A 27366-nucleotide genomic window follows, 5' to 3' on the forward strand; every position below is an offset into this window, starting at 1 on the left:
TTCAAATCTTCATATTTTCCTCCTCTCTCTGCTTTCCTTTAAAAGCCTGAAGAATAACAGTAAAATATGTTGTGTTGTTTTACAAAGGTTACCAAGAAAGACTTGCCAATTAATTATCTAATGGAATTAGGAAAAGATATCAAGTGAATCCTTCATATCATTTAGGCTATGATCAGAAAAAAATGACACGAAGAACAGATACTCATTTACTTCTACCCATCAAGTGGAAGCCTCATAGTTGAGAGAAAGACTGGTGTACTAGCCAGGAAAGAACAGATACAAGGTGAATGCTGTTACTATCAGTTCTGAAACCTTGGGCAAGTCGCTCTGGACTTTTATTTTCTCAGAAGAATTATAGTCTAAATGATCTCTAGAGATTCTTTCCATATCAAATATATTGTATATTCTAATTTGTTAAGATTCTAAAATGAGAGGTGGTAAAGCACTGTGGACTAAGAACGTCTAAGTACAAATCTCCACTCCAATATTTACTAGCTGTATGAGTATGACATTAGCCAATTACTTGACCTCTCTTTGCCTTCTTCTCCTCACAATTGGGATAATAATAGCTCCTAGGGTTGACATGAAGATTAAATATCATATCAACATATGTAAACTCACAAAACATTCCTATTACTATAATTTCATAAGAAGTTCACATATCAACCCAAAAAGACAATAGCAAATGTTGAGCATTTTATGATGCCAAGACGCTATTAAGTTACGAACAAAAGCATACACCATAGGCTTACCTTTTTCTTACGGTTTCCACTTTCACGTTGTACTGCCTTCATTAGATGCACCAATCGATCTACAAATGTCTGTTGTGCAGCCAGCAAAGAACGCATAACTCTGACAGACTTATCACCCTGAAGGGTTCAAAGTAAGAAAAATTAGTTCTATGTAGCATAATGGTCAGGGTTTCTTTAATAGCATGGATAATCTTTATTTCTATTTCTCATAGCTGTAAACCCGAATAGAAAGCAAAATTGAAAAAGATTAATGATCTTGATTCAAAAATAACAAGAAACCCCCTATCTTAAACGCCACGAATCCATCCATAACTGAAAATTATCTGAGTCTTCAACAAATACTGGTCTACCTACAACAGCATTTTTTATTCACATAAACCATGTGACAAGATAGAATTTATTTATCCTAAAATACGTTCATTCATTATTTGAGTAAATAAATATACTACAGCTTATGATCTAGCAATGTGCTGGGCATATACATATAGCAAAAACAGACATCGGTCTTCAAGAAACTAAAAACCAACTTAAAAAAAAAAAAACTTCAAATAGCACCATGATATGTGCTTAAAATATGTCATAAAAGCTAAATGCTATACAGTCTTACACAGTGATTCCTAGTTCATAAAATCTTATAAAATATATTTCTAATTTAATCTTCACAATTACCCTGGTAAGGTAAGCTGGGTAAATGTTATCATCCTCATTTCGAAGATGAGGAAATTTAGGCTTAAAGAAGCTGAAATGTCTTCACATGGTGACAAAGGCTGTGACAAACGAGATTAGAAGAGACGACCAAGGGTTTATTTGGCAATCAGTTTGATGTTGAGAAGCTCTGAGAATGAACACAAAAGCTTAGTCTCAAAGTGTTTAATAAGATGTGATTTAAATTTTTAAGAGCATAAAACATGAAACAGATGAAAGATGACATGAAATAGAATATTTCTGCAGCAAGTCACAGATTAATGTGTGGCAGCTTTCTTTTCACTGCCCTTGCACCCTCTGCTGGCTGAACTGTGACACTGCTTTAAGAATCAAAAGAACACAGGAAAGATAAATCTCTTTTAAAAGCTGTTGAAAAAGCAAAAATATGTTTTATAAAAAGTATCTGCAATATGGCCATTGTCAGATTTCTGGAAATGTACATAGCCTTGATAAGAAAGATATAAAATAGAAAGGAAAATAAGAAGCAAAGCTTTATTCTTTTTAATTCCATGTATAGGCTTATTTCATTAAATCAGGGATCAGATAAACTTCTGTAAAGGGTCAAAGAGTAAATATTTTAGATCTTCTTGGCCTCACAGTTTTCGTTCCAATTATTAAACTCCTATTGTGTACAAAAGTAGAACACAGACAATATAAAAAACAGTATGATTCTATTCCAATAATTTATTTATGAACACTAAAATTTGAATTCCACATTCTATTCCAATAATTCATTTATGAACACTAAAATTTGAATTCCACATTCTATTCCAACAATTCATTTATGAATACTAAAATTTGAATTCCACATAATTTTCATGTATCACAAATTCTTCTTCTTCTTTTGTTTTCAACCATTTAAAAATATAAAAACCAGGGCGGGAGTGGTGGCTCATGCCTGTAATCCCAGCACTTTGGGAGGTAGATGCAGGTGGATCACCTGAGATCAGGAATTCGAGAACAGCCTGGCCCAACATGGCAAAGCCCCGTCTCTACTAAAAATACAAGAACTAGCTGGGCGTGGTGGCAGGCAACTAAAATCCCAACTACATGGTAGGCTGAGGCAGGAGAATCTCTTGAACCTGGGAGGCAGAGGTTGCAGTGAGCCGAGATGGCACCACTGCACTCCAGCCTGTGTAATGGAGCAAGACTCTGTCAAACACACAAAAACAAAATTAAATTTAAATAAATATAAAAACATTCTTACTTCATGGGATGTTCCAAAACGCAAGAGGCTGAATATGGCCCATGTACTGCAGTTTTCCAACCCCCACATTTAATGGTTACCTTCAACAATGCTTGGCTGAATCTTCTCATTACGTTCAAGTACATTTCATGGGTCTTTGGATCTCTCTGCTGGGTATCTTGATCTTCACATTCCACTATCACATACCTTAAAAATATGTTTCAGTCATTCATGTGATATGAAATGAAACTCAGATTCACTTGGTAAATATTCATACCATTTTACTAAAACAGATTGATTTACATATACAAAAATAATAAAATTGGAGTAATAAAACATTTTATCATCACTTTTAAAAATGAAAAGTTAAGGAGCAACACATACAACCATCAATAAAAGGTAAACTAATAGCAATGCCTTAATTCGTGTAATATCCCAAATTTTCTAAAACTTTTACCACCAAAAGCATTTTCTCCTATTTATGAGGTACTTAGAGTATTAACATCTTCAGAAATCATCTACACTCACATATTTACTAAGTAACTTGAGAACAAAAACTATGGTTTTCATAATCTGTGTAATACTTCAGTATTACACAAGATTCTCTTATTCTGAAAACTACTCTGAAATTATTGCTCTCACTAATATACTTTTGAAAGATGGATAAAATTTTAAGTAATTTGTCCTTTCCCATCCAGTTTCCTCTTTCTCAAAGATCCATATGTAATTTTTAAATTTCCAATTTAAAAACTATGGTTTTAGAGAGTTAAAGACATCTTAAATGTTTCCTTAAACCTAATCTGCTTATACAATTACAAAAATCATATAAGCAATGATCATATAAAATCATATAAGCAATGATCTGCGTAAGATCATTTATAGGTCTTCTAACCTGGTGTTTCTAAATGTTCCACTGGGAACAAACCAAAACAAGTAACAAGTTGGGCACGGTGGCTCACACACCTATAATCCCAGCGTTTTGGGAGATCTAGGCAAGAGGATCACTTGAGATCAGGAGTTTGAGACCAGCCTCTACATTTAAAAAAATAAGTAAATGAAAATAGGCCAGGTATGGTGACACCGCCTATAGCCCCAGCTACTAGGGAGGCTGAGGCGGGAAGATAGCTTGAGCCCAGGTGAAGCTGCAGTAAGCTACGATCATACCACTGCACTCCAGCTTGGGAAACAAAGGGAGATGGTATCTCTTTAAAAAAAAAAATAAAAAGTATCACAACTTGAGGGAAAAAAAAGAAAAGAAAAACAACAAAAAAATAAAGTTGTGGAGGCTGGGAAGATTAAAAGAAAAAAAAAAAACAACTTGATACAGCCACATATGCACACAGATGCATAAAACTGAAAAGTTTCACAAAGCAATATCCTGTGAACAATAATTTAATATTTGCTATTCTGTTTATTTCACTTTTCTTTAACAAATGCTAGACTGTGAAACTTTAAATTGCTTTCAGTAGATCGTGGTGATGTGTAGTTTGAAAACCATCAATGTCGATCAACATGCTTGCTTTATCAACAGTGAAACTTGGAGAGGCTATGTCTTATCTATGGTAGTATGACTGATCGTAAAGCTGAGATAGAAACCCAGGACTTTGGGCTCCCAGGTCAGACTTTTTTGATTTTACTAAGTTGACTTTCACACTGTTGTATCTTTAAAACACATATGAAACTTTTCAACTTTCTTAACTGATAATATATCCCAAATCTCAAGTCACAGAGGCTTATTATTATCCTTTCTACTATTTCTGAGAAAGAACAGACTCTCTATTCAGCCTTTCAGACAGTCAATTTCATAAGAGCAGAGGATACTCTGTATTTAGCCATTCAGATGGTCACTTCATGAGAGCAGAGGACTTACCTGTCTTGTTCTCTACTATACCTTCAGCACATCCATGTCTGGCTCATAATAGATGCTCAATATATTATTAATACATTACTGTTGTTGAATGAATAATTCTACTTTTGTGGATTTAGCTACTATGTCATTATTAATAATTTTCAAATATAAAATAATCCTTTTTTTTTTTTTTTTTTTTTTTTTGAGACGGAGTTTCGCTCTTGTTACCCAGGCTGGAGTGCAATGGCGCGATCTCGGCTCACCGCAACCTCCGCCTCCCAGGTTCAGGCAATTCTCCTGCCCCAGCCTCCTGAGTCACTGGGATTACAGGCACGCGCCACCATGCCCAGCTAATTTTTTTGTATTTTTAGTAGAGACGGGGTTTCACCATGTTGACCAGGATGGTCTTGATCTCTTGACCTCGTGATCCACCCGCCTTGGCCTCCCAAAGTGCTGGGATTACAGGCTTGAGCCACCGCGCCCGGCCAAATAATCCCTTTTTTACATCTGAGGTCTAATTTTGAATTCCATTACGTGACCTGCTTTTACATTCATTCACTCTAATTTTCAAAGACCACTTCCCCTTTCCAAGACACTGCTTGTCATTTCTAACTGAACATGTAGAAAACCAAACTTATCACATTAAATGGATCTTTTTCTACCTCTATTGAAGGGACTACCAATATCCCAGGCATTTGGACTAGGAATTCTCACACAGCAGGGTTCACAAACTCAAATTTTCTCAAAAGCCAGGCAGGAAACAAACGTTTGAATCACTTAAATAGAAGGAGAGGGAGAGGTGGGGCTGGAGGCAAACCAGAGAACACAGCACTACCTAAAACTTTCTGTGGCAATCAGTTCAATTTGCGATCCATTAATCTAAAGCTGAACGTAGCTCACATTCCCCCATCTCAGATACTCACACTCAATTAGTCCCCTGACCTTGCTGATGTTTCCTATTAGATGACTCTTAAAACGGTTCTGTACTCTAAAGTCCTATCTGGAATCAAAATGCCAATACCACTTCCCTGGCCTCTCTAACTCTAAAAATAAATTACATATTGTTTAATACAATCATTCTAAATTTTTCACCTTTAAAATAGCTTCATCATGTCCCATCTATATTAACAAAAACGTCAATGGTTCTCTCTTTTCTACTATTTTAAAACAGTTTCTATGGCCTCAACCTTTGGTTTCAAATTTCTACTATCCCCTATGGCCCCAATCTTCGGTTTCAAATTTCTACTATCCCCCATTTATGCACTCACACTCCAGTCAGGTCAATCCCCTACTACTCCTCCTCCACAGACACCTACTGTGTGCTTTTGCTTACGCTGAAGTGCTATCCAGGAATACCTTCCACAGCTCTCCATCTTTCCATATTCTGCCCATTCCTCAAGCATAGCTGACAATCTTTCGATTCCAGGTATCTTCATAGACCCTAACAAATTCTTCCTTCTCTGTTTCCTAGAACAGGCATAGTTTCTCACACAACTTGTGGTGACAACCTTTCCTGCTTGTCACTGTTTCACGTTTAACTCTTACTTAACACTTCTTCAAAGGTTATAATGAAACTGATGCCAGGTGCCATATCTTAAAAACTTTCAGTATCCTCTGACACATCTGATACAGTCTCTCCTAAAGGCTGATAAAAGTAAGGGCCTTCCCCTCCCTGCTTCCTAATGGAATGCTTTACCATGATAATAACATGTTCTAGTAGTCCTAGAATCATATAACCCAGAATTTTCTGTAAAGTCGTATGAAAAGCCGAACCCATAACATCTTATCTACCATATCATATTCCCAATAAGAGCTCTAAATCAAAAATTCAAGAAGACATTGTTGTATTTTGAATCAGGAACGCCTTTTAGAAATTAGAACAGGCTGGGCACAATGACTCATGCCTATAATCCCAGCACTTTGGGAGGCCAAGGCAGGAGAATGACTTAAAGCCAAGAGTTTGAGACCAGGCTAGGCAAGGACAGCGAGACCCCATGTCTATCAAAAATTTAAAAATTAGCCAGGCATGATGAGTGCATACCTACAGTCCCAGCTACTCAAGAGGTTGAGGTGGGAGGACCACTTGTGACCAGAAATTAGAAGGTCACGTGAGATATGATCACACTACTGCACTCCTACCTGGGTGACAGAGTAGGATCCTGAACTGAAAGAAAGGGAAAAGAAAAAAAAAGAAGTGGGAAGGAAAAAAAAAGAGAAGGAAAGGAAGAAAGAAAAAAGAACTTTCAGAGCCACTGCTGGACACATTTGACTATTTAAATTAAAATAAAATCAAAATTACATTTCTCAGTTACATTACCAATTTTTTTTTTTTTTAAGACAAAGACTCAGCTCTGTCTCCAGGCTGGAGTGCAGTGGTGTGATATTGGCTCACTGCAACCTCCATCTCCTAGGTTCAAGCAATTCCCCTGCCTCAGCCCCCTGAGTAGCTGGGATTACAGGTGCGTGCCACCACACCTAACTAATTTTTGTATTTTTAGTAGAGACAGGATTTCACCATGTTGGTCAGAATGGTCTCGATATCTTGACCTCATGATCTGCCCACTTTGGCCTCCCGAAGTACTAGGATTACAGGCGTAAGCCACTGTGCCCGGCCCAATTATCAACATTTCAAATTCTCAATAGCTGCATATACAGAACTGGAAATGATTTCTATCATTTTTGTCACTGCAGGAAGTTTCCAGGTAATTAACTAAGAATAAGTAGAAAACAAGTTCATATTTCCTATGTATGGTATTCCAGAATGTCTGGTCATTTCAGGACAATATCTAAGAATGTCAAAAAACAAAAGGCAGCAGTTCTAAACTCTGAAACTGTCAATATAGTCTTATTCAAATCCATTCAACTCCTTCTACCCTTTAGCTAAAGTCCTGATTGTCCCCATCACCTTAGGGTATTCAGTGTCTTTTCCTGTGTTTATGCAGCAAACTTACTTTCAAATGAACATACAGATGACCACAATGTATGGGACTACTGCTGTGTCCTGGTCTTTCTGATCACCAAGTAAACACTATCACTGCAGTTATTTCCCTTTATTGAAAATATACATTGATGCTCCTAATAAGCATCAAGTGTCAAACACTTCTCAAAAATCATTCAAGTCAAAGTTCTATGCAAATAACAGGGCCACCTTAAAAAAAAAAAAATGACACTGTCATCTCCAAATATGAGAGACAAAGTTAGCTATCAAGGCTATAAGACCTAGATATAAATCATTTCTGAGGTTTCTGTTCACATCAATAACTAGATTCTACAAAACACTCTAAGGTATTTCTTTGAAAGCTGTCATCTTAAAGTAAGAACGCAAACAAAATTGTCCAGGTACTCATTATAAGATGACATCAGTGGGCTACCTGTTTCCTGGCAATTTTATTTTGTGGAGTAAATAACGTTTATTACCTTGAAAGGTCTTAAAAGTTATAGAAAACATGTCAAAGCATCCAAAGTTTACTTTCAATTTCAACACCCTAGAATGGCTATAAAAATAAAAAACTGCAACGATTTATAGATTCTGATGCCCAACATTTTACAGACTGGAGACTGTAACTCCCTTCTGTGGCTTAAAAGGTTGACACTATTCATTTTAAAAGGATTGTCTGCACAACTATAGGCCCCTAAGGATTTAGCTACAGCAAGAATCGTGTTTAAATCACCAGAAAGGGAATAAATGAAAAAAGGAAATTCAAATGTTCAAAGGAAACAGCACAATCAATTAAAATTTATATTTTAATACATTTGTTATAATAGAGTAGGCTTAGAGAGGCACTTAAATTCTTACATTTTGCTATTTTTATATGTTCAAAGGAAATGAAGAATGATCATTTTAAACTAACTATTTGAAATTATTTCCCATATTGTTACCTTACATTCACAAAAGTTGTGTCTATTAAAGGCAAGAGTCCACACATCAATAGCTTTTATCCCCATGAGTATCTCTGAATATGTAATATACAGACTGTAAATATGGGAAAAACAATTACTCCTTAGGGAATGAATAGACAGAGCATATGCTATTGATTCAATGAATCAGAGATATAGTGGGAAAACACAAATCAAATCTAAGTTTGATTGAATGTTTATAAGACTGGGAACTGGGGCTGTACTTTATTATAGAAAAAACAAAGTGTGCTCCTTATGAACAGAAACAGCTGCTACGTTGGAAACTGTTCATCTATAGCTTTCCTACCGTTTGGCTGCTTTCAGAAAAATCTTCCTACTTAAAATAAGAGATCAAAGATTCTATCAAAACTCATTTCAAATTTAATAATAAAATCTGGTCTACAATCAAAAACAAAGAATATGTAACTTGAAAGCTTCACATAATCAGTATATATAAATACAGCTCTTACAATAGTGAATATTTTAGACTATAAATTCTGAGCCAGAGAAATGTTTCCGTGAATATTGAAAGAAAACAAAAATATCTGTAAATGAATTCTTTGCAAATGTTTTTAAAATATATGATTATAAATTTTAAAATACCGAAGAAGTTTAGAAATACTTATGCAAAAACTCAGCAACATACCCCACAAGTATTTTTTCTCTTCACTTCCTTTTAAATATTTAGATTTCCATGAGAAAATATTTTTTTCATAAGACTAGTGAATAGACATACCCTTAAGTATTCAGATTGGAACACAGAGAAAATTAGCGGCAAAAGGTGATATTTAAAGAAAATAGTGGCAATTTGACAATATGAGAATTTCTAAGTAAACCTTTCAAAGAAAAAATAGTGATTAACAATTAGCCAGAACTTCCTATATTTTCAAGGACATAATGAAATTTCAGGTGAGGAAAATGCAGTTTTATGAATATTATATTAAACTGCTAAAGTAAAAGCGAGAAACTATTTTTCTTCCCACTACAGAGGCCAACAGAAAAAAACAAACAGCAACCACCAAACAAAAGTTCCAAAGAGGGGAAAAAAATCACTGATTTATGTAACATTGTTGACAATGGTTTTTCTTTGTTGCAAAGAGATCCATAAAGGCTTAAACTAAACAAATATTTATTGTTTATGTAAATCAAAAACTGTGCTTGTTCAAAGAGTGCTCCAATTTAGTTACCTACTTCTTAGGTACAGGGGCAGTACCCAGCAGAGCATTACCTTTGGAGATTTGGAGAATGAAGTTATGGCTGGATTTGACTCACTAGGACAGCTTCCCCAGTCCAATCTTAAAACAAAATAGTTTGTCTAATTTTCTCGCAAAAAACAAAATACCTCATTATTATTCAAACATACTGGTTTAGCATCTCTTAGACAAAATGCTTGGAACCAGAAGTGTTTTGGATTTCTAGTTTTTTGTTCCTGGATTTTTGAATATTTGCATTATACTTAGCAACTTAAATTCAAAAATCCAAAATCTGAAAGGCTCCAAAGAGCATTTCTTTTTCACTTCATGTCAATCCTCACTGAGTTTTGGATTTTGGAGCATTTCAGATTTCAAATTTTTGGATTTGGGATGCTTAATCTGTAGTGAGCTTTCACAATAGTCATCTATTAATTTGTAATTTTTTTAAGGCTACAAATTGAGCAGTAAGAGTAGATCAGATCATTTCTACAGTAAAAAGTCCCATGCCAAGAAATTTAAAAAGTGATTAAGTAGTTTTAAGGATTCTCCCAAAGGTACAGAAAGCTTTAGGTAGGTCTTACCCATCTAGCTTTGCCCTTTGTTTGCTCTTTAAAACTAGGTAAGGCCCTCTAATCTAGTGTTTAATCCTAGCACTTTTTTTATTGAAGCAAAATATTTCTGATTGTGGCTTAATCTACTTGTCTTCTCTTCAGGATTCTGTAGCAGATAAAAGTGTCTCAGGACGTCAGTTAGCCACTGTGTTCCTCAGTTTCTCTCTTTCCTTCAACTGACTCAGGACATTGTTTTAATGCAAAATAGACATATTTATAGTTGTCCATTCAACTTCACAGAAACAAATGAGAAAAGCACTGAAAATACCTTGAAAATGTCAAAGCAGTAGACAAATGATTCAGTCCTGGATCACGGTCTACCAAGTTCAGCTACAGCAAGCCCCTGCCTCAGTTTCCTCGTGTTTAAAATGTCACAAGGTAATTTTAATTCCAACTTTCTCTTTTTAAATTATTCCAATGTTTTAGTAAATAATGTGAAAATATGCATTCCTGAAGAACTGTAAAATATCATACTCGACTACTTTACATGGCAAACTGAAAGTACCCACTTCCCTCTCCAGTTATATCCTGGCTCCTGGAAAGTTAGTGAAAGGGAGAGAAACAGTGGTGCCAACAAGCATTTCCGAGAATCCAGCTGTCATGGAATACAGCTAGATATAAATGTTGTACTTAGACTTTTGATGATGACCCAAATATTACTTTAAATTGTCTTTGTGTTTTCAGCATGAGAAAAAATAATTCTTAAGGGTAATAAGAAAGTAAACAGAAAATCATTTTCACATACCAGTATAAATAATTAGCCAGTGTTGAGTTTTTGCAGGCTCTTGATATCAAGAAGGTACAGAGATCTTGCTGAAAGAATTAAAAGAAATGTATTATATTTTACCATCTACAATTAATGGGGGAAAATAAGTAAGTCTACATTTGCCTATGTTTCATCTGTGTATCTTATGTAACAGATCAGATTTTCTGCCATCTATCTATCCTTACATAAACACATTCAAAAATATTTAAAATCAGACAGTATGCAAGTGGTTAGCATACCACAGTTCAGAGAACTCCTTGTCCTCCTTGAGCTTCATATTTGGTAGAGGAGAGAGACAACAAAATGGTCATAGAAATATTTTAGGTTGGGAGCTTTTAAAGACAGCAGTGAGTACATGACATTCAGGCAAGACCAAAATAACATTAAAAAGCTCTAAGTTTGGCTTGTTCAAGGAATTTTAAGTAATGTAAATAAAATATAGTGAACACTAAACACACTGAAAGATAGGCAAAGGTCAAAAGTATATGTGACCTTTAAGGTCACACTATTATTGAGTATGCATTTTATTTTAAAAGCAATGGATAACCAACAAAGGACCTTAACAGGAGAATGAGATGATGTGATTTACATTTTATGAAAATGACTGGTTGTCCTGTGACGTACAGACCTGAGATCAGTTAAGATGCTATTCCAGTAGACTAGAAGAGTAAATAATGAGAGTAGAGATGGTGAAAAGGAGACAAATACAAGAAATAACCTGGAAGTAAAATTAACAGGACCTGCTGGTGGAGAGGAAGTAGGAAGGAAAGAAAGGAATTGATAATAACTTCCCAAATTTCCGGATTCATTTGTCATGGCACAAATGGAAATTTCAGAGTAGGGGCTGCCTATCTATAGAGTGAGAGGAAAGAGTTGTATTTTGAAATATTAAGTCTAAACTGCCTGTCAGATATACAATGGAGACCAAATACATGTTTGGATACATGAAAAATTCAGGTGAGAGATTTGAGCTAGAAATATAAATTTGAGTTTATTAGCACAACCCAGGGCAAGAGTATCAAATGAAACTAGCAGCGGACCCTGAGGAACATTAAGATGTCAAGCTGAGGGGAAAGTGCTGACAAAGGAAACTGAGAAGAAATGGCAAGAGAGATGAAGAGAAAAACAAGAGACACACAGTGTCATCTAAACCATGAAAAGAGTTAGTTTTTCAAGAAGAAAGTCATTTACTTTATTGAATATTCTAAAGCTGAAAAGAATGTGCAACCAAAAACATTAAAGTCATTTAGTAACTTAGTAAATTAAGTTTTAAGCAAGAGCCAGAATTATGTGGATTAAAGACTGCAAAGAAGGAAGAAAAGAGTATGTATAAATAACTCCTTTGATAAGGGAAGTGAGCACCAACAAGGTGCTGTTTCAAGGGATGTGGTCTCAAGGGTGAGTTTTATTTGTTTGGTTTTTCTAAATTTTTAATAAGGAAAGTATTTCTGTCAGGAAAAGAAAATAACACATCCTTGAGGAGAGTTATGTTTCTTCTGTGCAAGAAAACAGAAAAAAAGTACGGGGAATGATTCCCGTCTATAAAGCCGGTGATGAGAAAGAGACCATTCTTACCTAGTGCTTTCTATTGTTTCCATTAAGTATGAGGCAGAATTGTCATCTGGAGATTGGGAGGCGGGGCATAAAGAACAGAATGGAAATGGTATGAAAAGTCACTGCAGAGCAGGAAGATCAACACAACTAGGGAAATGTAAGATGGCAGAGAGCAGTGAGCGCTCATCTGAGGTTTGTGATCATGAATTTATAGAGACACCAACATGCTATGCTATATGTTTTTCTTCAGCAATATTCAGGTATAGCAAAAGTGGGTAATTAGTTAGGCTTATCAAGAGTTGATATTTTTGCCAGGGGAGCTGCAGGTACTAATAAAAGAATAACTAAAATGACAGCCATGGGATAAAAGCTATCTTCAGAGGAAAGCAAATACTGAAGAGAGCTGATGAAAATGAAAAGGGTAGGGATCAATGGATTAGAACTTTTAATGCAGTAAATGCAGTAGGTAGGTGGCCTTTCTTAAGGTAAGTCCAAGTAATATGAGGTTGTTATCACAAAGCAGATGTGCCAATGCTTTCAGTAAGAATTTTTTCTCCCATTTTAAAGCTTAGTTGTACATTTAAAATATGCAACAAAAATCCAATTTTAAAAACTCCTCAATCAGAAAGCCATTGTGTAAAGATGAATCCATGAGATCAATAGGGGGAATACAGGACTAAAGTTTCTCTTTTGACTATATGACAAGAACATTATACTTTTGTAGTGATATATATTTTTTAACAGAAAATACGTTTCATTTGATACTATGCCTTTTTGATATAAAAATTATTTATAGAACATAAAGAAAAGTTGAATTAAACAAATTGTGAAGCAGGAAGTATGTACTGTAAATGTTAAAACTCAATTTGAGTAATCAATACTTTAAGATTTTAAAACAATTTAAGGAAAAAAATGCTTTATAAAAAAAGATAACATATGGTAGCTCAGGGACATAAGGAGAAATGGTGAGGAAGGTGTAGGTATCATTCACTAAAAGTATCTCCAAATATTTACTGAGTGTATACAATAATAACAATAATATTATCAAATCTGGAGAAAGTTAAATAACAAGATAGGGTGGAGTGAGGAAGAAGGATTTAGCCAATGACGGGCAAGAACATTTAATATATACATATAAGAAAGTATAGAAAGTACTACATAAGACAGTAAAATAAATCAAAATATAGCTAAAATCACAATAAAAGCAAATGGGGTAAAAGTTCCCGTTATAAAACAGAATGTTAAACTAGACTTAAAAACAAAATTTAGCTACATGGTATTTAGAAGAGACCTAAATATAAACATAAACCTAAAATATAAGACCATAAAAAAATTCAAAGGAAAAGATCAACAAAGGCAACAAAAATATTGAAAAGATCAACATGAATACTAATCAAGACAAAGCTCTATTAGCATCAGACAATACAGACTTTAAGATGAAAAGCACTATTAGCTATCAAGAGGGTTACCAAACAGTGATAAAAGATTCAATTTATATACTTAATTAAAGAGCTTCAAATATGTAAAGCAAACACTAACAGAAATACAAGAAGAAATTAACAATTCTGCCAATATACAGGGGGATTTTACCCTAATTCTCTCACAGATAATGAAAAAAAAAAAAAAAAGAGTCAGGAATAAGTAGATTTCAGTAACACTATCAATAAGCCTGCTCTAATAACATATGTACAATGCTACACCCAACAGCTAGGAAATACAACTTCTTTTCAAGAACCCATGGAATTAATCAAATATGAGCATATTTGGGCAATAATTGAGTTTCTGACTCCTTTCAAACATTTGGCCAGACATACATAATGTTCTTCTGAAACTCCAAGAGCAAAATGAGGAAGGACATAAGATACTGCTCAGGTGTCAAGAAGGAGATGTTGGTATCTCAAGTTGTAATAAGAAGCGAGGTAATTCAGCTTGGTTGTAAGGTGAGAATGGCTTGTACAACATACTCTATGGGAGTAGGGGAAGGGATAGGGGAAGACTGAAAGATCTCAAAATGATTGCCACTCTTTTCTGGATAACTGAACCCTTTTAAAAACTATTCAGCTGATAAAAAGTTAAATGGCTTAATCATTGACTAACAACAGATAGGTTCATCAGTCATAAGAGAAATATCAGAAATATATAAAAAAAAATCATTATTTTAACCTAAAAGTTTTGAGTGGTGGGTGGAGTGTAAAACGATATTCTGAACACAGCTTTCAGAATCCAATCACTTCACAGCACCTAGAATGTAAATCACCCTTGTTCAAACTACCAACATGGAAAACTCATTCAGACTAATGGCCTATAAGCCCTACACAACTGATATCCACTTCTCTCTTGGATCCAGTCTTCTGCCAGGTTCTCTTTGCTTACTCCCCTGCCAACCAGGCACACTAGCGTCTGTTGTTCCTCAAACATACACACTTAAACTCTGGTCTTAGGACCTCTAAACTTGCTACTCCCTCTATCTGAAATGCTATTCCCCAGGTTGTTCCCTCACCTGCTTCACTTTTAGAGTGATGTTACTTTTTTAGTAACATCTGCATCAACCCCAGCATGTAGAACAGTTCCCCTACATACTAAGAGCTCAAAAAATATATGTGAATGAATGAATAACTGAATCAATGAATCAATATCTTGGCTTTGAAAGGGAAAACTTAAGACTGTAGCAGATTGGGTTCTTGAAGGCTTATCTAAGGATTCTATGATTCTGTGATTTAAAAATTCTTATTTCAGTTAAATATGAATAGTTTGTTATACCAAGGGATATGCAAACATACAAACTTTAATCAATAGCTAATAGTTACAATTTTTTTTCCACTATTAACATTAACTCCTAAACTCTGACTAAAAGCAACATATAAACACACACTGAAAAATCACATGAACTTTTCTAATATTAAAACATGTTACTTGTTTTCAACATCAGAGGTGTTAATGATTTCTTTTAGATTAGAAGTCTCATAGACAAATTAAAAAATATGTACTATTTCAGCTTCTGCAATGCACTTTCCAGGGCACTGTTCAGAGCAATACTGGTCTAACAGGCCTGTTTTATCTCAAAAATCTGTCTTTCTTATATGTATAGTTAAAAAGTTGCTTAGTGTATTATCTCTAACATCAAAGTCATACATTTCTACAATGTAATCACAAGCACTGACAACAATTACAGAAAGGATCATGAATACACTGTCAGTAAATATTCTGAGTTTCCCTAATAAAATATTTAAGCTTTGTTTATTTTCATATTGCACATGAATCCATTTATATGCCCAAAGCGCCAATAAAATGAATTGAGGACTATCTGGCACTTTATGCTTAGGGAAAAAGTCATAAACATGCATCATAAAGTAAGTTATTTAATAAAGTTGTAATATTTAGTTATTTAATCAAAACTGAGGCTTTAAAGACAAGCATAAAATGTTTATGCAGTAGGATCTCTCCTACAGGAAGCTGGAAAAGCTTTGTACTCACTTCCAGATTTTCGCCATCTGGAACTTCTTTTGTTTTTGATGCAGGAGGAGGTGAAGAGACTGGAGGAAGAGGGCTGGTTATAATTTGGGAGCTGAAAAAATAATAAAAGAGATCACTGAGATGTAAAATACTCTGTCCATAAGAAAAGACACATGTTTTTAAGCACAGTTCACTTCAATTGTGTCTGGTTAATGCAACACTTCCTAACGTGTGTTCTGTGCAACACTAGAGTAACATTGTGCTCTGGAAAAAGACCATAGTCAAAGATTATCGGTAATGCCTCTTGGGAGGTTTATGTGCAAGTCTGCATATTAAAGGTTTTGATAAGTGCTGTTTATTTTTTTAAGTCCATTTAGCTTCAAACCACCATTTCCCAAACATATCTGGCCAATATTCCCTCTTTTTTATCTTTTAAAAAAGAAAATAAACTTTAAAAACAAAAAAATCTTCAAAAAAAAAATCACAAAATTAGTGACTAGTAGACTGTAAGTGGGAAAAGACAGTTACAGTTTTCACTGCATCATAAAATTCTGAATACACGTTTATTCATAAAACATTCTACATGGCACAAGGATGAAAGTAAATAAGCATGACTTGAGACTGAAGACCTCCAATATAGAGTAGGAGAAAATATAGAGAGCATCTTCTCTTAAAAACAGAAAAATATAAAGCAGACAGTGAAAGAAAAATTATTTTTCCTCTTTTTCAGTTCTTCTCCAAATAAAACACACAACATAAAGCATAACATAACCATAATCATAAACAAAAATTCAAAAATCCAACCTTGAGGTTACATAATAATTGAAATGACTGGACTGATTCAGGAAGTCTAAAATCTAGACCTAGTTTTGTCAATAACAACCTCATGGTCTTCACAAAACCATTTTATATCACAAAAACCTCAGATTTTTCACCCAATAGTTACTATTTTTTTCAAGTTTAAAGATTTTCTGAAAAGCAAAAAGTAGAAAAACGTGGGCTTTGGATTCTACTTTACCATTTGCAAGATACATAAGATTCTGGGCAATTTACTTGCCTTCTTGTTAAGTCCTTCATCTCTAAATTAGGGATATGAATACCTACCACAGAGAACAACTGCAACAAGTTGATGTGTGCAGAAGCTGGTACAGTGTAAGATACACATTTGGAAACTCCTAATTGTTATACTTTTAGCTAACTCCTAATAGCTAACTTTTAATTGAAATAATATGATATTATCTTTAGTGTAACTACTAATGAGGTGTAAACAGCTAAGTAAAAAATGCTTTTTATTAAAATACTGGAGCTCGGTAGCATGCCCCGTCCTTCCATTTCATTTTTTTTTTTTTTTTTTTTTTTTTTTTTTGAGACAGAGTCTCACTCTGTCACCCAGGATGGAGTGCAGTGGTGCAATCTTGGCTCGCTGCAACCTCTGCCTCCCGGGTTTAAGCAATTCTCCTGCCTCAGCCTCCCGAGTAGTCGGGATCACAGGTGCCCGCCATCATGGCTAGCTAATTTTTTTGTACTTTTAGTAGAGACGGGGTTTCACCACTGGCCAGGCTGGCTTTGAACTCCTGACCTCAAGTGATCTGCTCACCTCGGCCTCCCAAAGTGCTATGATTACAGGCATGAGCTATCGCGCCTAGCCCCTTCCATTTCATTTTAACATAAGTAATAGTAGCTAACACTTACTGAGCACTATGTATTAGACAGTTTCCTATGTCAATTCGTTTAATGATTAAACAACCTTTAAAGATGAGTTACTATTGTTATCACACTCTTAAGAAATCAGAGACACACAGAGAATATGTAATTTATACAAGTTTATACAACTTGTAAGTGGCAGAGTCAAAACTTTAACTCAGATATTCAGACGTGATAGCCTGCAAAATGCTGCACTCTAATATAGTAATTTGTGTGCTATGAGTACACACGCAATATTCACTAGTAAAACTTCAAAATTAGTAACACTAGGGTTTGATATATCTAAGGAAAAAGGAAAAGAGAAAACAATTTGAAAAGGGAAAAATTAACCAATTTGAAAATATGCCCTCCCTGGATATCCATACCTATCTATTTCTGCAGAATTTATTCCAGAATTTGACACATTTTCTGATACTGAACTCTGACTATCCTTCTTGGTAGGTTCCAATCCATTCTTTATATCATCAAAATTTTCATATTTGAGAGCCTGGACCAGCTGTAACAGGTACATCAACAAATCCTGAAAAACAGAAAGTAAAGTAATATTAGGAAAAGAATGCAAAATGATTATAGACATAATGTATGCCTAAATATCAAGTAAACATTTTACTTTTATCTATCACTTTTCAGCTGTGTTACTTGGCATGTCACCAAGTTACTTAACTTCTCTGTGCCCCACAGCCTCTTCATCTTTAAAATGAACATCATGATATAAACCTTAGGAGAAGATCACGAGGGTTAAACCAGTTAATAAAAGAATCACAGAATATCATCCAGCACAGTAAATGACTTGTTTCAGATAGCCGTTTCCTAGTTTCCAAAAAAAAAAGGTGGGAAGGAGTCAAGATAGAAGGATCCTTTTTTTTTTCAGTAATAGATCAGAAGACTGCATTCTATGTTTAATGTTACATAAGAAACTTCAAATTTTCAAGTTTTCAAAGAATTTCTAGTTTTCAACTTTTTCTAGTTAGAATCTTTAAAAATCCCATATTTTCTTTTTTCCTGAAAGCTCAGGTTTTAGAAAATCTGGAGTGCTTCTTAAATGAAAAAACCTGTAAAACAGATATTTAAACATTTGATTAACAGATATGCTTTCTATTCCTGCCAACTACCAACAAGAGATTTGAACAAAACAAAATGCTAAGCCTGAATTCCCCATAAGTGACAGCCAATGAGATAACCTGCACTAAAAAGATGTCAGTCAACAAAGTAGCTTTCACTTTACTGAGTTTTCCCTTAATAGTAGCGATAAAAAAACCTCTTTAATGTCTAGGAAGGAAATGCTTCAAGTATTACTCTATAAAGGTTGTCCTTAGCTCTTCACAAGTATGTACTTTTAAAAATAACTAAAAACTTAAGAAAACTGCAAAACTCAAAAAAATTTTAAATGTATCTGTTTTCTTCCAGTTCCAATTGTCATTCACCCTGTTAGACACTTGAAACTCAGAATTAGAAAATTGTGAGACTTTGGGACTAACAGTTCAACTTCAGTCTCCTCTTTAAGCTCACAAACCAGGTTAACTCTCCTGTAAATACTTCATGGTCCACTCTTTCCTATTTGTAACATCTATAGCACTTGTAATAACTTACTCTTGGTTTTGCCACTATTTTATAAACCAGGAGGACAGAGGTCACCTGCCAGTTACATAAGAAACCATATTCCTTATTTAACACTACAGGCATACCTCATTTTATTGTACCTTGCAAACACTGCATTTTTTTTTTTTACAGAATGAAGGTTTATGGCAACATAAGAAACCATATTCCTTATTTAACACTACAGGCATACCTCATTTTATTGTACCTTGCAAACACTGCATTTTTTTTTTTTACAGAATGAAGGTTTATGGCAACACTGCACCCAGTCAAGTCTACTGGCACCATTTTTCCAACAGCATGCATTCACTCAATGTCTTTGTGCCACATTTTAGTAATTCACAAACTTTTTCATTATGATTTTATCTGTTATGATGATCTGTGATCAGTGATTTTTAATGTTAGTTTTGTAATCAGGGGAGCCACAAACCACACCCATATATGATGGCAAACTTAATCAATTAATGTTGTATGTGTTCTGACTAATCCACCAACCATTTCCCTGTCTCTCTGCTTCTCCTCAGGCGTCCCTATTCCGAGACACAATAATACTGAGATAAGGCCACTTAATAAACTTAAACAGTGTACTCTAAGTGTTCAAGTAAAAGGAAAAGTTGCACATCTCTCACTTTACATCAAAAGCTAGACATGATTATGCGCACTGAAGAAGGCACAGGAAAAGCCAAGATAGGATGAAAGCTAAGTCTCTTGTACCAAACAGCCAAGGAAAAGTTCTTGAAGGCTATTAACAATGCTATTCCAGGGAACCACAAATGAAAAGAAAGCGAAATATTAACAATGCTATACCAGGGAAACACAAATGAAAAGAAAGCAAAACAGTCTTATTGCTGATAAGAAGTTTTGGTGGTCTGGGTAGATCAGACTAGCTGCAACATTCCCATTAGCCAAAGCCCAATCCAGAGCAAGGCCCTAGCTCTCTCCATTTCTATAAAAGCTGAGGTTGGTTCATGAGATTTAAGGAAAGAAGTCATTTCCATTACATAAAAGTACAAAGCAAAGCCGCAAGTACTGATGAAGAAACTGCAACAAGCTATTGATCTAGGTGAATATATCAAACAAGTTTCAGTGCAGATGAAACAGCCTTGTATTGGAATACGATGTCATCTAAGACTCTGATAGCCACAGGCTGACTCTCTTGGTAAAAGTCTAATGCAGGTAGTGACTTTAAGTTGAAGCTACTGATCATTTACCATTTCAGAAGTCCTAGGGCCCTTAAGAATTATGCTACATTACTTTGCCTGTGCGCTACAAATGGAAGAACAAAGCCTGAATAACATCACATCTGTTTACAGCATGATTTATAATATTTAAGCCCACTGTTGAAACCCATTGTTCAGAAAAGAAGATTCCTTTCAAAATACAACTGCTCATAGACAATATACCTGGTTACCCAAAAACTCTGATGGAGATGCAGAAGTTGAATGTTGTTTACATTCCTGCTAAAACAATCTACATTCTACTGCCCATAAATCAAGGAGTCATTTCGACTTTCAAGTCTTATTATTTAAGAAATACATTTTGTAAGGTCATGGCTTCCAAAAATAGTGATTCCCCTGATGGAGCTGGGCAAAATAAATTGAAAAACTTCTGGAAAGGATTCACCATTCTAGATGTCATGAACATTTGAGCTTCATGGGGGAAGGTCAAAATATCAACATTAACAGGAATTTGGAGTAAGTTGATTCTGACCTTCATGGATAATTTTGAGGGGTTCAAGACTTCACTGCCTGTAATCCCACCACTTTGGGAGGTTAAGGGGTGGATCACCTGAAGTCAGGAGTTCAAGACACCTGGCTAACATGGCGAAAACCTGTCACTACTAAAAATACAAAAATTAGGTGAATGTAGTGGCGCATGCCTATAATCTCAGCTACTTGAGAGGCTGAGGCAGGAGAATCACTTGAACCCAGGAGGCGGAGGTTGCAGTGAGCCACTGCACTCCAGCCTGGGAGACAGTGGGAGACTCCGTCTCAACAACAACAAAAAAGACATTAGTGGAGGAAGTAAATGCAGAAGTGGTAGAAACAGCAAGAAAACTAGAATTAAAAGTGTAGTCTGAACATGTGACTGAACTGCTGCAATGTCATGCTAATACTTGAACAGTTGAATAGGTGCTTCTTATGGATGAGCAGCAAAGAGTAGTTTCTTGAGATGGAATCTACGCTTGGTGAAGATGCTGTGAACACTGTTGAAATGACAACAAAGGATTCAGAATACTCCATAAACGTAGTTATTAAAGCAGTGGCAGTGTTTGAGAGGACTGACTTCAATTTTGAAAGAAATTCTACTGTGGATAAAATGCTAACAAGCAGCATTGTATGCTGCTGACAAATCTTTTGTGAAAAAAAGAGTCAATGGGTATGTCAAAGTTCACATTTGGTTTTATTTTAAGAAACTCCCACAGCTACCCCCACTTTCTGTAACCACCACCCTGATCATTCAGTGGCCACAAACATCAAAGCAAGATCCTCAACTAGCAAAAAGACTACAACTCGCTGAAGGCTCAGATGATGGTTAAAATTTTTTAGCAATATTTTAAAATAAGATATGTGCACTGCTTTTCTAGACATAATGCTATTACATACTTAGACTACAGTATAATTTACTATGTAAACACATAGCAAAGTTATATTTATAAATTTTATATGTACTTGGAAGCCAAAAAATTCATATGACTCACTTTATTGTAACATTTGCTTTATTGCAGAGGTCTGGACCAAACCTGTAATATCTCTGAGGTATGATTGTATATTGCTGTTTTGTTCAGAATTTATATCTCACATTAAATAATTTTTAAAGAGGTCATTAGGCAAACACAACACTACATATGACTTCACCATAAATATAAATTAAATGCAGGCTTATTAATTCTTATTCATATATGTCAATGGAAAATCAAGTCTCTCTATAGTGTTGTTTCTAAAATCCACTTTTTAACTGAAGCAATAAACATCTGATTTTCTATTATGCTAGTGGAGATTCATGACATCCACTAACTGTACATATAATTACATGTTGTTTCCTAAGGAAAAAAGCATTATGTAATGGAAAATCGAACAATATGTTTAATGACTGGTATCATTCTTTGGAGGTATAAGTAATTCGGTTTCACTGCCAGCCTTCATTCCCATTACTGCCGAATCTATTACCTCTGTGCTTTCCTAATTACAGAAAACAGTTAACCATATAAAATAAAAAAGGCTAAGGTATTAAGTTCCCAAGGAAGAAGAAATTCAGTAGGTAACTTTTCTAAGTCACTTATCATCATCTGATTTCTTGGTCATTTCATATTCTATATTCAAACTCTACTTTCCTTCATTTGTAGGAAAGTGAATTAACTTCAATAATGAATACAGAGTCTGTTTTCTCATTATGTAATCACGTCTTGAAAAATATAAAAGTCTTCCAAGCATGAAGGACATAAGCATTAGAGTAAAACAAAGCAAAAAAGAAAAAAAAAAAAAATCAGGCTTCCATCTTAGGCATTTCTGTAAATATTTCCCAAGAGCTATGAAATTTTGTTTAGATAGTGATCATCATTTTTCTCAAGAGCAAGTTAATTCTAATGCTTCAAAGTGAAAATGCGAAGTCCCATATCAAAATCACTCAGTGACTTTCCATTTCTTATTGAATTAAGAATAACTCTCCAAATAGGCATTTTCAGTTAGAGACATGGGTTCTGATTTTGCCTCGCAATGGTTACATATATCTCACACTCCTGTCAAAGTGACATAGTTTCCATTCTTCCTGTACTTTCAACTCCCATGCTCATGCTCACATTGCTTTCTCTACCTACAATATAAACTTCAAACATAAAAATTCTACATTTCCTTCAACTCAAATGCTACTTCTTCATTAAATTCTAATATGGACTATCTCTGCTTTTTTTTGAACTACATAGCAGTTGAGAAATATGATTTTAAAATTCCTAAAAAATACAAGATAAAGAACAGTCATTAAAAAATCTTAAAGATAGTAACAAATCAAATTCAGAAAAGTATTATTTTACAAGTGTATGGCTGACATAACATTAGGAAATGTATCAGCATACTTATAGTAGATTGATAAAAGTGAGAGACCATATGATATGAACAGGCGTCAAAAAGAGTATTTGATACTATATAAAAGCCATTCTTGATTTAAACCCACAGAACAAGATAACAAAGAGAGACGGGGAGAAACTTTGAACATAAATGAGAGCATTTGGCTGAAACAAGCAAGCAACATATGTTAAGAGTGAAACACTAAAAGCATTCCCATAATGAACAACAAGATAAAGATAAATATAGAACTACTTTTATTCACAATTATTACTTGCAGCTTTTAGCTAATGCAATGAAAAAATATACTGCTTTTCAGCTAGCATAATGCTATACCTAGAAAATATAAGAGGCAACCTAACATCTTTTAGAATAAGAAAAATCAATAAAGTAACTAGCTAAAACAAATATTGAAACAGAAATGGTATTCCTTTTAACTAAGAAATGTAAATAAAAGATAAATGGGAGACTGGGCGTGGTGGCTCACACCTGTAATCCAAGCACTTTGGAGGCCAAGGAGGGCGGATCACATGAGGTAGGGAGTTCAAGGCCAGCCTGACCAACATGGTGAAACCCCGTCTTTAAAAAAATAAAATAAAAAATATAAAAAAAGATAAATGGGGTGGGGTAGTTTATAATAGCAACAATAATAAAATTACTAGTGAATAAATCAAAATTATAAGCATGTATATGATTTTTATAAAACTAATAAGTGAGTGAATAAAAAAATCATATGCCACTGTGAAGGAAGACATAATATCACAAAGGTATCTTTTTTATATGATATGCAAATATAACATAATTCTACTCAAGATTCTGGTGCAGTTTTAAGAAAATGATAAAAATATTCAAATTCATAGAAAGAATAAATGCAAAAAATATAAAATTGATTAAAAAAAGAGGAAAGGATTTGTCTAATCATACATTTTAAGTATTACAAGGCAACCAGTGTTTAGAAGTATGATACAAGCCTAAAAACAGAAGACTTATGGGGATTATTAAGCAAAATGTAAAAAGCAGATATCATTTGGTTCAATAAGTCTAATGAAAGCAATTTATTCAATAATGTAATTTTTAAAACATATCCACCTACCCACCCCCACACACGGATTCGCTAAAATATAGTTACAGGAAAAGAATAAGAACAACTGCCTATCAAGAGGCTCACTGGTTAAGTAAATCAAAAAATAAATTCACAGTAAAACATCACGATATTTAGAAAGAATAAGGCAGATCTACAGTGACAGAGTTCAGGACAATGCTACCCCAAAATATAGCATGCTCAAATTTTTTTTATTCATCACAAGTCACTTGCAAACACATCTGAGTTTATGTTAATGAGGTAACTTTTGGAAAGCCCCGAAAGATGGGGGCTGGCTGAGAGAAAAGCCAGCCATGTGATTAGAGAGTGGAATTTTAAGCTCCACCCCTCAATCTCCGGGGAACAGAGAGAAGAACTAAAGATTGACCTAATCACCAACAGCCAGTGATTTAGTCAACCATGCCAACGTAATGAAGCACAGGATTCTGAGGGATTCTGAGAGCTTTCGGGTTGGTGAAGAAGAATGTACCCACATACCAGGAGACTGCTGTACTGCGGACTCCAAGGGGACAGAAGCTCTTGTGCTCAAGGCCTCATCCTATGTGTCACTTCACCTAACTGTTCATCTTAGGATACCCTTCAACTGTTCATCTTAGGATACCCTTCATAATAAATCAACCCTTCATCCCTAGGATATCCTTCATAATAAATCAACAGCAGTAAGTAATATTTCCCTCAGTTTTGTGAGTCATTCTGGTAAATTACCACACCCAAGGAGAGGGTTGTGGGAGCCTCCTGATTTGCTAAAGCCAATCAGAAGTCAGAAGGATGTAATCTAGCGGAGATTAGGGGTTTGGAATGGAGAGACTGAGCATCATTATTACAGATGAAACAAGATTGGCTATAAGTTGGCAACTGCTGAGGATAAATGCATGTCAGGGTTCATTATAGTATTTACTGTTTAAATTTCACCATAATTAAATGTACACATACAATTATCAACTTTAATAAATATTTCACTTGCTTCTTAAAATTCGGATGCCACTTAGTCAAAATGATCTCACTGTCTCCTCCCTCTTAAAAATATGTTTGATGATAGTTGTTCTATGTGATCAGCATTCCCATATATATTGAAGCTGAGACGTTACTCCACATCCCATAAAGTACTGCTGGCTAACAAAAACTATTAGATTACATTTTAGAACATATTCACCCTAAAAAATTATGAAAAAAAAAATGCTGAATTAGTCTATCTCATAAAGAATGATTTAAGCCTAAAATCCCCTTGTGTCAAAAAAATGTTCCACCTTCCCTGATGGCCTTACATGTACAGTCATGTGCTGCATAACATCGTGTCAGCCAAGAGAAGACCACATATATGATAGCAATCCCATAAGATTATAATACTGTCTTTTTATTGTACCTTTTCTATGCTTAGGTATGCAAATACTTACCATTGCATTACAATTGCCTAAAGTATTTATAGTTAGTACAACAATATGCTGTACAGGTTTGTAACTTAGGAGTACATAGCCTCAGTGTGTAGTAGGCTATACCATCTAGGTTTGGGTAAGTATACTCCGTGATGTTTGCACAAAGATGAAATCCCCTAAGGAAACATTTCTCAGAACACTTCCCTGTGATTAACTGATGTATAACTGTATATAAATAGCCAGCATATAGTTGGCAATCTTTGCTTCGGAAAATCTACATATACATATAATTGTCATCAGCTGAAAGTTTAAAAGGCGAGTTTGAAGGAGAGTAGGATGATCATGCATCTCTATGCTTTAAAGGCCCCAAGGGCTTTTCAAGGCTACAATTAAATATGGCTTGTTCTATACTGACTGATAGAGGAGATCTGAATTATTCCCTAGCTGGTGCTGCATTAAACCATTTTTCACTAGAATTCCTTCTTCCAGACAGAGCAATACAAACTCTGCTGCCAGGTAAATGTCCTGGGAGAGACTGTCCTATCACGTAACAGATCAGGAAGTAAATTTTCATTTCACAGAGGAGTCCCTTGAGGCATATTTTAATTTTCCTTCTGAAAACACACCTAGTATATCCTCTTCCCTTCTAAAAATCTCTCTCTTGCATATGTGTGCACTCACTCTCACACACACATACACACATAAGTCTATAATTAGGCTCTAGTTTAAAATGACCCATTGAAATTGAATAATAAATAATAACGCACCTCATCATCGGCCTGTCGCAACCGGGCAACAGCATAACGCCTCACTGTTGGATTGGTGTAATGGGAGGAAAGCAGCTCCAAGGAGTCCTCTACATCCATCGGCTTCCATTTTCCCAGAAGTTCCAAGGCCTGTTTGGCCTCTTGAGGTAGATCCCAATTAACACATTTCAAGAATTTTGTCAAAGCCTAAAATCAGAAAATATTTAAAAATTAGAAACAGCCTATTTCTTGGGATACAGAAGGTGACTAGACAGAGTTTCACTTGGTCCTAATGGCAGAGCGATGGAGTCAGTGATAGACTCCTTGTGTAAACCCTAAATGAAGTTATATATATGATCTTAGAGAAGCACTGCAGGACAGAAAAAAAATGCATGTTCCCTGTTTCTTTATATTTTCCAGGCCAAATCATTTGCAGAGCACTATGACTTTTTAAATTTGTTTTGGCTTTTCTTCATTTTGCTATTGTCATTTTAAAATACTGCAGACCTCAAGACATGGAAATAGTTGAGGCATTTCTCACAAATTCTAAGATGCCTTAGAGATAACCTACATTTTACAAAAGAAAATACTACAACCACTGAATCAAAGGGCCAGAAACCATGCAAGCGCAGAAATTACCACCATTAGCCTCACTCTTGATCACCTGCCTAGAGTACGACCAATGGCTTTCGTAAATACTTAAACATGAAGACTCAAACCATCAGGAGTATGTACATAACTCTGTGAAGTAACTACTTAAGAAGATAGGCAATCCAACAAAACTTCAAAACACAATCATAAAAATGGGTAAGTGGTGA

General features: G+C 34.9%; 1 protein-coding gene across 1 annotated transcript in view; it reads right to left on the reverse strand.

The window, feature by feature from the left end:
- Positions 1-27366, reverse strand: part of PIK3C3 (phosphatidylinositol 3-kinase catalytic subunit type 3) — a 126747-nt gene that overhangs the window by 47558 nt on the left and 51823 nt on the right. The window contains exons 10-15 of the mRNA XM_017529729.2: positions 26570-26755; positions 18036-18190; positions 15988-16078; positions 10939-11006; positions 2745-2850; positions 753-869 (exon numbers count right to left, since the gene is read on the reverse strand). Of these exons, the coding sequence (XP_017385218.1) occupies positions 753-869; positions 2745-2850; positions 10939-11006; positions 15988-16078; positions 18036-18190; positions 26570-26755 (723 nt within the window). The remainder of the gene's footprint in view (positions 1-752; positions 870-2744; positions 2851-10938; positions 11007-15987; positions 16079-18035; positions 18191-26569; positions 26756-27366) is intronic.

The sequence above is a fragment of the Cebus imitator genome, unplaced genomic scaffold (assembly GCF_001604975.1).
Source record: "Cebus imitator isolate Cc_AM_T3 unplaced genomic scaffold, Cebus_imitator-1.0 Scaffold60, whole genome shotgun sequence".
Taxonomy (NCBI): domain Eukaryota; kingdom Metazoa; phylum Chordata; class Mammalia; order Primates; family Cebidae; genus Cebus; species Cebus imitator.